Raw genomic sequence first — 12960 nt, 5'->3', positions numbered from 1 at the left:
TAGCTTTGATGTACGTGTACAGTTCTTCTGGGATTTTCTTTTGGGGTATTTGGTGTATTTCTCGAGGTGTTTGCTACTCTGAAACGATTTTCAGAGTTTACTTTCTTTTCAGCATATTATTTTCCAGTTAAGGTTGTTAAGATCAGTCCTTATTGTTTGTTAATTTTTGTTTGTTAGCCCAATGTTCAGTATATATGAATATTAAATTGTTGTATAGTTTATCACCATTGATTGATTAAAATGAAAATCGAGTAATAAATTATGTGAAGACTACATGCAGCAAAATAATTATAGTGGCATAGGATTTCGAATCAGCTGAGCAATCAATGTAACTTAATCATAATACTATTTAAATAATGATCCCATAAGGTTAAAAGTGGAAATAATGGTCTCATAAGGTTAAAAGGGGAAATAATGATCTTATAAGGTTAAAAGTGGGAAGAATGATCTCATAAGCTTAAAAAAGTGGCACAATATTTTTTTATGTAATGTTTGCGCGGTATCTGCGTGCAATATAGTTTGAAACTTGGACCTTATTTTGTTTAATCATTGATTTACTCATAAGTCGATAAATATCCAGTGTAATGGTACAGTAGGCAACTGGAGAGTTTTATGAAGTTATCAAATGATATTTGTGCTATCATTTGGTAACTTGAGAAATTGTATATCTGGGAAATATTATGGTGGTTATTTTCATACAATGATAGCAGCAACAGATCCTGTACGTATTTTAACTCATTAAGGTTTTGTTCCTTAAACAGTTTATGGTATGATTTTCAGCCTGTTGTTTTCCTTGTCAACGTAAGCATTGTTTTCACATTGCTGAACTGAAACTCAACGAAATATAATGTCTGTGAATGACTTGATCGGTCTTTCACTCGACGAAATTATTGCACGGGGTGGACCAAAGTTTCGCACAAACCGACGTCCGGGTATTGTTAGGCGTGAAGGTGTACGTGGTTTTCGCGGTGGCGTACGTCGAATTCCTGTAGTCACCAGTCGGGTAATTGTTTTATGATGTTATTTATTTTATGAGTTTGATTTTGCATTTGTGCTTAAGTAGGAACCGTGATAGTAAGTTTTTGCATTTTATTATCTTTCTTATCGAGAGCTTTGATGTTTTTTAGCGTCCAAAAGGAAATTTTCGCTTGAGTAACCTCAAACGTGATGCAAATATGTGTATTGTTAACATTTCAAATCTCGGACCAATGGTTACCACAACCGACTTACAGGTAGTTTGGAAACTTTTCGACTAAATTTTCTTTTAATGAGGTCAACAAGTAATCGCTTTCTCATTGCTTCAGATAAATAGCATATTCCACTGTTGATCTGACTAATTCCCATCTGTTTTTAAAACATTAAGGGTCCTATTTATTTTATTTCAGGAATTGTTTGCACAGCATCCATACGAAGATGTCGCTGTGCAATATGAACCAGATGGTAGCCCCTCTGGTACCGCTGTTGTGATATTCAAGAGATTCGAAGATGGTATGAAATTGAAGAGGCAGTTTACCGGAGTAAGATTAGATGGTGAGAAATAACTTTAACTTTTTCTGAGATCAAAATTGCTTTATCAAATGCTGTGATTGTAATCTGTCTGTTGTCGTTACAAGTTACTATGTTTTGAAGTGGCGCTGGGTTTCGTTTCTATACGACTTTTAATTTTTTATAACTGTTACTTGATTTCACATAATTTCTGAAACGCTGTGTTGATATAAGTGATAATTCTAGACTGGCATATATTTGCATGTTAGTCCATTAAGGATTTTGAGTGTTATATAATCTAAGGTGCTACATTTGAGTTAATATTGCTTAATTGGCGTCTTAGGTGATAGACTATCTGCTGCTGAGTATTTGGTCCTTTTTAATTTACGATATCAGTTGGGAAAAGATGGAATTCATTTAAAACGATCACTTAGTTGTATTTTATTTGTTTAATAATTTGGAATGTTTAGGGAAAGTGATGGATTTGTTCGTATTGACGAAGAATGATTTTATGAGAGGTGTTTCGCAGGTTAGTTCTTTTCCTTTTCAAGTCGTTCTTTCCTTTCTTTTGAAATTCGAGTTTCACTCTATCTGACAAAGTAGTTGTCATAGCTTCTGCATTAAATATTTTCCGTGTTGTATGTATTATAATTGAGAGGAGAATATTTTTACAGATTTACAGAAGGTTCAGTAAATTTACAGGAAATAATTTCAGGGTCGAGTAACAAAAAGAGGAGCTAGAGGCAGTATTCGGTTTGGTAGTAACAATTTATCAATGAAAAGAAGGACTGGTGGTTTCGGTCGACTGAAGAAAGCATCTCGGAAACCACAAGTGACGAGTGAAGAACTGGATCGAGAATTAGATGCTTACATGCGCGGTTCCAAACATCCGAAAGTTTCGGCTCCATAAACGGGCAAATATGTGTATGCAGTGCAATCTGATTTTTTTTATTTCCTTTGGATGATTGTTTCTGTTTGCTATTATTGGGCTTATTTTGATTATAATTTTAATATTATTAAAGCATCACACGAGAGCGTCTACAAATCATTCATTTTAAATAATAATACTAAGATCTCTTTTGTTTAAGTTGTTGTTCGATTTCAACTGCAAATTTTTGAAAGTACACTCACATTAATAATTATTATTATTTTGGATTTTTGAATAATGCTACATTTCCCTGTTTTTTGTTTAATTATTTGTGCAACTGTGAATGCTAGTGGGAGAGGAAATTCTTGAAATTATCAGGAAAATATGAATGAGTTTGGGTGGTTTGTCTTGTATTGTTAGTGCAACGATGATAATAATTCATTGAAATGAAATTCTGAGTCTACATACTGCATCCAATTTTATTCGCCTCGAGGGTTCCTATCTTTTGCGGTTGTTCCAGTTTTCAAGAATTACCTCGACACTTTGGAAATTATATTAGACTAAGATCAAGGAGACCTTCAATGATCATTATTTTCACATCACTGTCAGTTTCCTTTTAAAAAAAAATAATATAGCTTGGTGTGCAATTATAAAGCCGTTTTACGATAGCCTAGATGTTGCAGCGAATATTTGGCGTAACACTTGCAAGCTATTATCAACAATCTTTACTATTATGGAAAGAATCGTCTTCGTATACTTTCTCACCTGTACTGCTTGTCATCTAGGGTGTTTCGCTACTTGCTTTTTTCCTTTTTTTTTTTTTTTTTTTCAGTTTTCGTTTTCTACATTTAACATCTTCTAGTTCTCTATGAATCTTTAAAAAAGCATAAAAGACGGGAGAAAACTATAGGAGAATTTAGCTGAAATTATTGTTGTGGTTGATAACAACAAACTGCTCCTTTGATTTCGTTATTGATTCTTTCTATTCTAACATATCTGCACCAGTAGTGACACAGCTTTTAGTAATGTCTTATGATAAATAGAGCTTAAAGATTTGTAGCTAGAAGAAAATGCTCTCTTTTATGGCCATGAATTTTTGCATGATTAATTAATGCTTTAACTGATATCAGTAATATGTTTTATAACAATAGAGGTCAATAATTAGATGTGCTCTTAAACGATCTACAAGCAAGACTTTTCTAACTTTTCATTAATTTTTAAACAACGAAATCTTTGTCTCATCCTAACTCCTTCTCTTTCTCTCTTACTTTTTGAGACAAACAATTTAAATTCAAATTTTTATTAATCTTCATTTTTTTTTTTCTCCCATCGAGTTAGCTACTCCGATGCAATGTGTTATAGTTTTTCACTGATAAATACGAACATGAAAGAATAATCTGAAAATAATGAAAATTTGTCGAATTAGGTTACAATGTCAATGTAGAGGAATGATTTATTCTTAATAAATAAGATCCATGAAAGTATACTATTGCTAATTAAGATAATTAATAAAGATAATAATCTTTGATGATTCAAATTTGCTATTACTCAATTGTTGTTCTGAAATTGAAAAATTTTGAGGGAAAAAAGAAGAAATTGTTAAATTTAATAACCCGTTAATCTGACTTCCATAATTTACCAAATCCAGCTCCAGCAGCAAAAAAGGATATGATCATTAGAGGCATGAATATGCACATTAGAGTAATTGCTGGAATTGACCAGCCATATTTACCTGTTCATTTCAAAAGGTGAAAAATGATTTTGAAAAAACTAAATGAAATGATTTTGAAATGATCTATTCAATGTATACAATAATAGTAGCAATTGATGCTAAATTTATAGACTTCAAATAATTCAGTGATGCATCATCGAGTGACCCAACTCTAATTAATCTGACCTACTATGGTCAGCAGTATTGTCTACTTTATAAATTAATGTATTCACCTGAATGTGTCTCTTTTTTATTGGCTACTTTTTGCGCTTTTTGTTCAACTGCAAATTAAATTCATTAAAGATATAAGCAAATATTTTTTTAACAATTTATTTGCTTAGCATCAAAAGGATTCAATCATTGGGTAAAATTAACTTTTAATATGAAATATAAATTAGATAAATTGTCATATCATTGCTATCTTTGCTATTATCATTAGAAAATATATTTTACAACAAAAATACGAAAGATACACATTATCATTTGTGATATTTTAAGACATACAATACTGATATGATAAGAAGACTTTATGTTAGAGCTGATAACAGCTATATTTGTTTATCTTATAAGAGAAATAGATTAGTCTATTCAAATTCCTACCATTATTTTCCACCTTTTTTTCTTCAGGTGATAATGCAATATTTTCTGCCGGACCAATTGCTTCATATGAACTACCCATTTTTTGTTTTTTTCTTCTTTTTATCACTTCTAAAAAAACTTAAAAATTTTCATTTCCTTTTTTTTTTTTTTTTTTCGAAAAACTCAAAAGAATGTTTTCTGCAATTTTTATAGCTTTAAAAAATTTGAAAAGCAAAACAATTAGATGAAGTTATTCTATTTTAAACTAGCAAATTAGTATTATCGATCCTTTTTCTTTGTTTCTTTTAAATTTTTAATGATAAGAATGAACTTATTATTATTATTATTATTATTATTATTATTATTATTATTATTACTATTATTATTATTGTTATTATTACTATTTGAATAGTAATTATTGAAAAAATTTTGTTTTTTTTTTTTTTTGTTTTTTGATTGAATCAAAAGAATTAATTTTTAAATGTACATTTAAAATGGAAAAAGGAAATAATAAATGTTTGTTTTAGTTGAACCGAACTGGAAATGATATAAAAATGAAAATGTATTATTCTACAATAATTTATCTATTTTATATTTTTATTTAGCAATAAAAATTTGCTTTTTTTTTATTATGAATATCTCGTGGATATGAATATTATTCATAAATATTATACAGATTTGATGAGAAACTTTTTTGGAATTTATTCAGTTTTCAATTTAATTTAATTTATTCTGATTTAATTTCATGCAGAAAAAAAAGATAATTGTTTAGTAATTTAAAAAATTGAAATCATTTTTTTTAATTATTAAATATTGCATTCAGAGTGGGAAAGGCAAAAGTGGAAATGAGCTATCATTTATCATTACTGATGCTAATCAGTAATGATAAAAAGTATCTAATGTAACTTTGACAATTTAATGAGTGCAAAAGTTTGAAGAAATTAATATCACTAATAAATTGTGCTACATTCTAATGAATTCTTATTTATTTTTAAAAGTTAGAAAAAATTAAAAAAAAAAAAGTTAGACAATTTTAAAAAATTTTTAAAGTTAAACAATTTTACTAGGTTTAGCTATACTTGCTCATTTAATTTATGCTTTTTGCTAATTTTTTTTTTCCTTTTTGTCAAATTTAATTTCATTATTAGCTAAATATTCTAAAATCAGTTGAAATTATCAGTTAAATTAAATTCAAAAAAAAAAACTAAACAATTTAAAATGTTTCCAAATATGTTTATGTTTCTTATTCCTTAATTCACACTATGAGATAGCAAATTAATAAAGTGTGTGTCACACATGTCATATAAATTTTTGAGAATTAGTACCTTCATAGAATAGTTATACCTTTGAATGAGTACCTAATGAGTAGTATAAAAATTTAATTTTGAAGAGAAATTGAAATACAAAATTTGAAATATTGAAAAGTTTACTAATCAATAGCTTATAAAATAGCTGTTGCAACATTCGGAGCAATTTTTTGTTTATTTTTTTTTTTGCATAAAATGAAAATACATTTGAAATTGTGTTTGGGGAAAAGTAAACAAAAAAAAAAAAAAAAAAAAAAAAAGAAAAAATCATAGAAGTAAATTCATTTGTTAACAAAGAGAATTCATTGAAATTTCATACTTCGATCAATTTGAACATTTTGAGAAACAATTTAGTCTAAAGAATAATAATATTATGCACAAATAAATTTCAGAAGAGAGAGAGAGAGAGAGGGAAAGAGAGAGGGAGAAAGGAATTGGATTATCGAGATCATTTCGAACATTTTGCACAGTAATGAGAAATAATTTAGTCTAAAGAAAATAATATTGTGTACAAATAAATTTCAGAAAAGAGAGAGAGAGAGAGAGAGGGAAAGAGAGAGGGAGAGAGAAATTAGATCACAGATGTCGAGAGCGAGAGAAAGATGTCGAGATCATCTCAAATCATAAATGAAATGTGTAATTAATTCCTGGAGAAGGAAAGTATGGAAAGATTTATTAATATGTGATTGATGATATCGAATCGGAAAAATGCCGGAATGAATTTAGTTATCTGAATAATATACATTCTTGTCCTGGATATTTTAGAAATTTAAAATGTCACTGAGAGGGAATTTTAATTTTGTAATGAAATTTGTACGATGATCATCTTTTTAGTAGGATTCAATTTAATTTAATCAAATTTTTTTTGCAATAATTTTATTCGAGTATTCGAGAATAAACTTATTTTTAATTACATTCTATAATTTAGCGATTTATTAACCAACTTTTATTGATAAAATAGCTAACAATGGATAAAAGAAAAATAATTAGTAAATAATTATGCTAATTTTACTTTAATATTTGGTAAATTTTTTCACTTCAATCTCTTTCAGATGAAAAATCTTTTAAAGTAGCTGTCATTAAAGATTTAACTTTCTATCACAAAGATAAAATTTTGTTATCACTCTTCTTGCAAACAATTATCATTTCACAATTTTATCATAACTATGTTGAAAATGAAACAAAATTTAATTCATTTTAATGCAATTTTTAAATGAAATTAAGTAACTCTGAGAATGAAATGAATTTTTTAATTTAAGAAATAAAAATAAGAAGAAATGACATAGTTGAAATGAATAAAAACTGCTATAGACTGATAGCAATATGATAAGAAGCTCTTATATCAACTAAAAGTACTGATATTATCAGTGCAGTAGTAAGTTTGAAATTAGTCATTTTTTTTTTTCTTTTTTTTGTGTCACCAAAGATCGTTTAATAATAGAAAATATTTGTAGCAAAAAAAAAAAAAAATAAATAAATCTGAGAAATTTCGAATTCATTTTAATTCATTGAATTTCTTGTTTCAAACGAAATAGGAATTTCAAATGAAGTAATTAACTAAATGATATTTTTATCATTTTTTTTTTTTTTTTTTTTTGAAAATTTGTTTGAAAATGTAATTTTAAAATTAAAAGAATTTTTTCGTGAAATAAAAGTATGTTACTAAATTGTTAGAATTACTTAATAAAATGATAAATGATAAATTGCTTTCTTCATTTATAGAATAGCAACAAAAGCTATTTACTAAAAATTTTTACTAAAAAATACTGAAAAAACTTTTCACCAAAAAAATTTTCAATTTCTTTTTAGCTTTCTTTTTTTGATGAAAAAAAAAAAAACTTTAAAGGAAGAAGGAGAGAAAGAGAGGGAGAGAGAGAGAGAGAGAGAGAGGGAAGAAAGGGAATGAATAGAAAATTATAATGTAAAATTCAATAGATGGAAATAGTATTGAAATCGAGAAATCGAGAAAATAATTAATCGGATTTGAGAAAGTGAAACTTGCATTGTTTTAGTATAGTAAATAATATTATCATTCTTTCTTAAAAAGAAACATTTTTCAAAATTATAAACATAAACAGGCCGAGATAGGCCGATGAGAGAGGAATAGGAAAGGGCGCGGGTCAACTACCCTGCGGGCAACTTACTACCTTACTCCCCTCTTCGTCCACACTATCCAACCCCGTCGAAATAGTTCCACGGTCAGTATCGGATTGACACTAAAGTCTTCATATAAAGAGAGACATTATGAAGCAGCTGAGATATCACTATCAACCTATTCGCTCCTTTATGGCAAAATTATCACTCTCGAATTGTTTACTTTTAGTTCTACTAGTATTGGTAGTAGTACTTACTGATCGGATTAATGCTATTCCAATTGATAATGGTGTTGAAGGTGAACCTGAAATTGAATGTGGTCCAACATCAGTTACTGTTAATTTCAATACAAGGAATTCATTTGAAGGTTTACTTTTTAATTCAAACAATTTGTTTTATAATTCAAAATTTTTTTATTGTTAAAAAAATTTATTTGCAATTTTAAATCAATAAAAGTTGCTAAAAAAAAAAATAGTTAATCAATTGCTTGATGCTTTCATTTTTCTATTTTTAAAATAGTATTACATTTTTTTATAGCTCTCATTTTTCACTTATCTCTTTCCCTTGATCAAACAGATCAAATTTAGATACAATTTCATTTTCAAACGAAATTGTTCATCATGAGCTATTTATTTGTTGATCTAAAAGTCATAAAATAATTTTAAAAATTGTTTTGAATGTTTTCAATGCTGATTTATCAAATAATTAAACAAAGTAATTAGCTCATTTGGCTTCTATTCAATGATATTGAAACATTTTTAAACAATTTTAATGAGCATCGAATAAGATTTGCTAATTTCTTTGGTTCATTTTGGATTTAAATGAGCAGATTTCATCGAAATTTAAATTCGTGAATTTACAAAGAAATTGAATGATTAATAATAGTGATATTTGCATGATTTTGAAAATTTTTGATATTTCATTTCATTTCACTTTTTTATTTTTACATGCACTTGAAAATATTTCTTCGCTGTACTGTAATTTGCGGGTATTATTTAAGATGACAAAGTGGAAATTCATACTATTTAAGATGACAAAGTGGAAATTCATACTATTTAAGATGACAAAGTGGAAATTCATACTATTTAAGATGACAAAGTGGAAATTCATATTATTTAAGATGACAAAGTGGAAATTCATACTATTTAAGATGACAAAGTGGAAATTCATACTATTTAAGATGACAAAGTGGAAATTCATACTATTTAAGATGACAAAGTGGAAATGTTAATACTTAATCACACTCTTTATTATTTTTATTTATTCCATTCTTATTTAAAATTTTGTTCTTTTTTTCTGTTCATAATGATAATTTGAAAATGTTTTTTTAATAACGATACACAACAATAGCAAATGATTCAATAATATTATTCAGGACACGTTTACGTGAAAGGTTTATATGATGAGCAAGACTGTCGATCAGATGCAGGTGGTCGTCAGGTAGCAGGAATTGAACTTTTATTTGATACATGTAATGTGGTACGGACAAGATCGTTAAATCCACGTGGTATCTTTGTGACAACCACTGTTGTCATCTCATTTCATCCATTATTCATTACTAAAATTGATCGTGCTTATCGCATTCAATGCTTTTATATGGAAGCTGATAAAACAGTGAGCACTCAAATTGAAGTTTCTGAAATGACAACTGCATTCCAGACTCAAGTGGTACCAATGCCAATTTGTCGTTATGAGGTCATTTATTGATTTGTTTCTTCATCAATCACCCAATCATAATCATAATTGTAATCATAAAGAGGTCAAATCAGAAAGAAGAAAGAACAATTGATAAATTTGTCATCTTTAATTCATTCTTAACTTCAATATATATATATATATATGAGTATTTGAAGTGACGAAGAACTTTTTTTTACGAAACATAAATTCTGTTTTTAGTTAAAAAAAAAAAAATTATTTAGCAACGTGTAATGGCGAAAATATTTATATTTGTAATTTTATCAATTTTCATTTTTTAGCACTTTTTTTTTTTTTTGTTTTAAATCAATCATCTTGATCATAATTAAATGATCTGACCAAATAATTAATGTTTATGAAATTAAATCTTAAAAAAAATTAAATCAATTAAATCTATTTATGAAATTAAATTTATTATATTTCATTGATTTTTTTAAATTTTAGCTACTTGATAGTGGTCCAACAGGACAACCAATTCAATTTGCTATCATTGGTCAACCAATTTATCATAAATGGACCTGTGAATCAGAAACTGTTGATACATTTTGCGCAATTGTCCACTCATGCTTTGTTGATGATGGTAATGGTGATACGGTGCAAATTTTAAATGAAGAAGGCTGTGCTTTAGATAAATATTTGCTAAATAACTTAGAATATCCCACTGATCTAATGGCTGGACAAGAAGCACATGTATATAAGTATGCTGATCGATCGCAACTTTTCTATCAATGTCAAATCACAATTACAATCAAAGAGCCAAATACTGATTGTGAACGACCGAGATGTTCCGAACCGGAAGGATTTGGTGCAGTTCAGCAAAGTAGTAGAACAAATCGTGCAACGGTGGTTTCATTGGTGACACCTGCGTCACATATGAGATTATTGAAGAAGAGAGCTGCTGATTACGATAGTACGGTAGATGTCAGGACTGATATCAGTACATTGGACATTATTGATGAGGTAGTTAAGGTTTTTTTTTTTTTTTTTATTTCATTTTGAAATGAATAAAATGCAAATATATCTATGATAATTAGCAAACTTTTTATTATATTCTTAATTTTATCTTTTTTTTTTTATTTATAACTTTCATCCAATGTTTATAGTTTTTAGTTTAAGTTTCTGAATTAGAATTATTTGTTTCGACCATTCGAACACTTCCACAAAATGAATTTTAAATACTTCTTTCTACATTTAAATAACAAAAAAAAAAAAAATTATTTCTTTGATTCAATTTGATTTAATAACATTAAAATTTTCCATTGAAATTTCGAAAGTAATTTGGAAAAAAAAAAAGTACAGTATGAAACTACTTTGTAATATTTATACTAACAAGTCACCTTTTTTTTTTTTTTTTTCATTATTAAGTATCCTAGTAAAGCCAAATGAAATGATACCTTGAGTCAATTGCGCTTACTCAATAGTAACGTCAAATGAAATGTAAAATTATACTATATTTTAATTTAAATATTTTATCGAAATGAATTAAAATTTTTTTCACTTTTACTTAATTTCTTTTCTTTTCAAAGCATAAAATATGAATTAATTAAGAACAAAACTTTAAGTTTAACTTAAGCTCCTAATACTATAAGGTTAACATGTAAAGAAATTATCATTCACTCATTGTAAAATTCTTTTTTATCGAAATGATTTAGATCAGTTTGATAACTCTTAACTTTACATTCCTTTCCTCAGTTTATAATTAAAAAAAAAAATGTTCCATGCAACAATTGATTATGCTAATATGCAAGTTTATTTCTAATATTTATAATTGATGAAATTTGCAAATTTCATTTTTAAGCAAAGTATCCTTGCAGAATACAATACTACCAGAGGATTTGCGGTATCGGACACGATTAGATGTGCATGGAAATGTTATGACTGATAAGAGTGATCGTATTGCTGTATGCTTATCACCTGTGATATTTTGTTTACTTATTTCAATTAGTGCGCTAATGATGGCTACATTCATCGTATACATTTCATACTTTCGTAAACAAAACAAAAAATTATGGACATTTTTCTAGAGGAAATGTTGCATTGATAGGTACCGGTAATTCCAGGTGTATCCTTATCGGGTTAACATAACAATTGTTTTGTTTTTAATGGGAATAGTCAAAGATGATTATGCCATCCTTATCACTACTATTTTTAAAATAAAAATTACTTTGTATTTGAGGATACTGATAATGGCATTACTATCTTATCATTATGCAATATATTATAAATGTTTTTTTTCCTGTTTATTCATTTTGAGTCGTTTTTTTTTTTTTTTTTTTTTTTTTTTTTTTTTTTTTTTTTACTTTTATCTTCTTTCTGAATTAACAATCAATAAATTGAAATTAGCATATATTTTGAAAAGTATTAGCTAAGATTTAATAAGTTAATATTTAGTCATAAATGTATTATCTTTCTCTTATCACATCTTATTAGTAAGATTGATTATTATCATTTTGTTTTGCAAATAGATTTGAAATGAAAATCTTTTTTTTTTTTTTTTTTTGCCCTCCCATACTTTCAAAAATTTCAAATTTTCATTCAGAAAAGAATGATTTCATTAATTATGGTTGTTACATGTATTTATATTAAATGTAATAAAAGATTTGGAAGAATTCATTTTGAAAACTTTTCAATTTGAAACAGAATTATGGATGGGGTCAGAGGTGACAGACGAGATGAACTGAAAAAAGGAGGACTGAAAATGAAATTGTGCTGGGTCATCGATCATATCTAATCAGTTTTGACACAACAATAGACAGATCAACCAGACAGATCGAAATAAACTTTTATTTCAAAGACTGACTACCGCTATCGTTACTACTACTACTACTACTGTTGTTGTTGTGGTTGTTATTAATTGGTGTTTAAATTGTAGATTGATGGGTTTCATTGTTTTCAAAATGAAATTTAAATTGAGAATGCAAATTGTTTAGATATCATTCATTGAATAGTTGTGATATGATATGATAGTATATTCAATTCATCTTTGAACTCTCTTTTTAACTCTTTTCTCTTTTTCATTTCACTTCCTAATCAAAATTTTTCTCATCGAAAATATTACTATTATCATTGACGATGGAGAAAATATATGTCAATGAATGAAAATAAACATTTTAAAACTTTCCTTTTCAATTGCTCAGCTTCCCGAAAATAAAACTGGTTTTTGAAGTTCCTAGTTGGAAAAATATGAAATGATAAAGTGATCATCATCCTTCTAATTATTT

The 12960-nt window shown here is 27.3% G+C and overlaps 3 protein-coding genes across 3 annotated transcripts; 2 read left to right on the top strand and 1 right to left on the bottom strand.

Moving 5' to 3' along the window:
• Window positions 1–847: 847 nt before the first annotated feature.
• Window positions 848–2395, top strand: Bm10327 (RNA and export factor binding protein 2, putative; the record flags this gene model as incomplete). The annotated part of the gene is made up of 5 exons (XM_043078046.1): window positions 848–1003; window positions 1128–1232; window positions 1386–1530; window positions 1956–2014; window positions 2201–2395. 5 exons carry the CDS (start codon window positions 848–850, stop codon window positions 2393–2395), a joined length of 660 nt encoding a protein of 219 aa, XP_042933980.1.
• Window positions 2396–3719: 1324 nt separating this feature from the next.
• On the bottom strand, window positions 3720–4743 carry Bm1397 (Uncharacterized protein; the record flags this gene model as incomplete). The annotated part of the gene is made up of 5 exons (XM_043078045.1): window positions 3720–3750; window positions 3967–3978; window positions 4073–4085; window positions 4298–4345; window positions 4665–4743. 5 exons carry the CDS (start codon window positions 4741–4743, stop codon window positions 3720–3722), a joined length of 183 nt encoding a protein of 60 aa, XP_042933979.1.
• A 3451-nt stretch (window positions 4744–8194) lies between these two features.
• Bm3273 (cuticlin 1 precursor, putative) lies at window positions 8195–11763 on the top strand (the record flags this gene model as incomplete). Its single annotated transcript, XM_043078044.1, has 4 exons — window positions 8195–8411; window positions 9420–9739; window positions 10184–10699; window positions 11554–11763. The coding sequence occupies 4 exons, from the start codon at window positions 8195–8197 to the stop codon at window positions 11761–11763; spliced, it is 1263 nt and encodes a 420-aa protein (XP_042933978.1).
• Between the last annotated feature and the right edge of the window lie 1197 nt (window positions 11764–12960).

This window comes from Brugia malayi, assembly GCF_000002995.4.
Source record: "Brugia malayi strain FR3 genome assembly, contig: Bm_v4_Chr2_contig_001, whole genome shotgun sequence".
Taxonomy (NCBI): Eukaryota; Metazoa; Nematoda; class Chromadorea; order Rhabditida; family Onchocercidae; genus Brugia; species Brugia malayi.
Note: the sequence above shows the minus strand (reverse complement) of the source record. Positions and strands in the feature narration are given on the sequence as shown.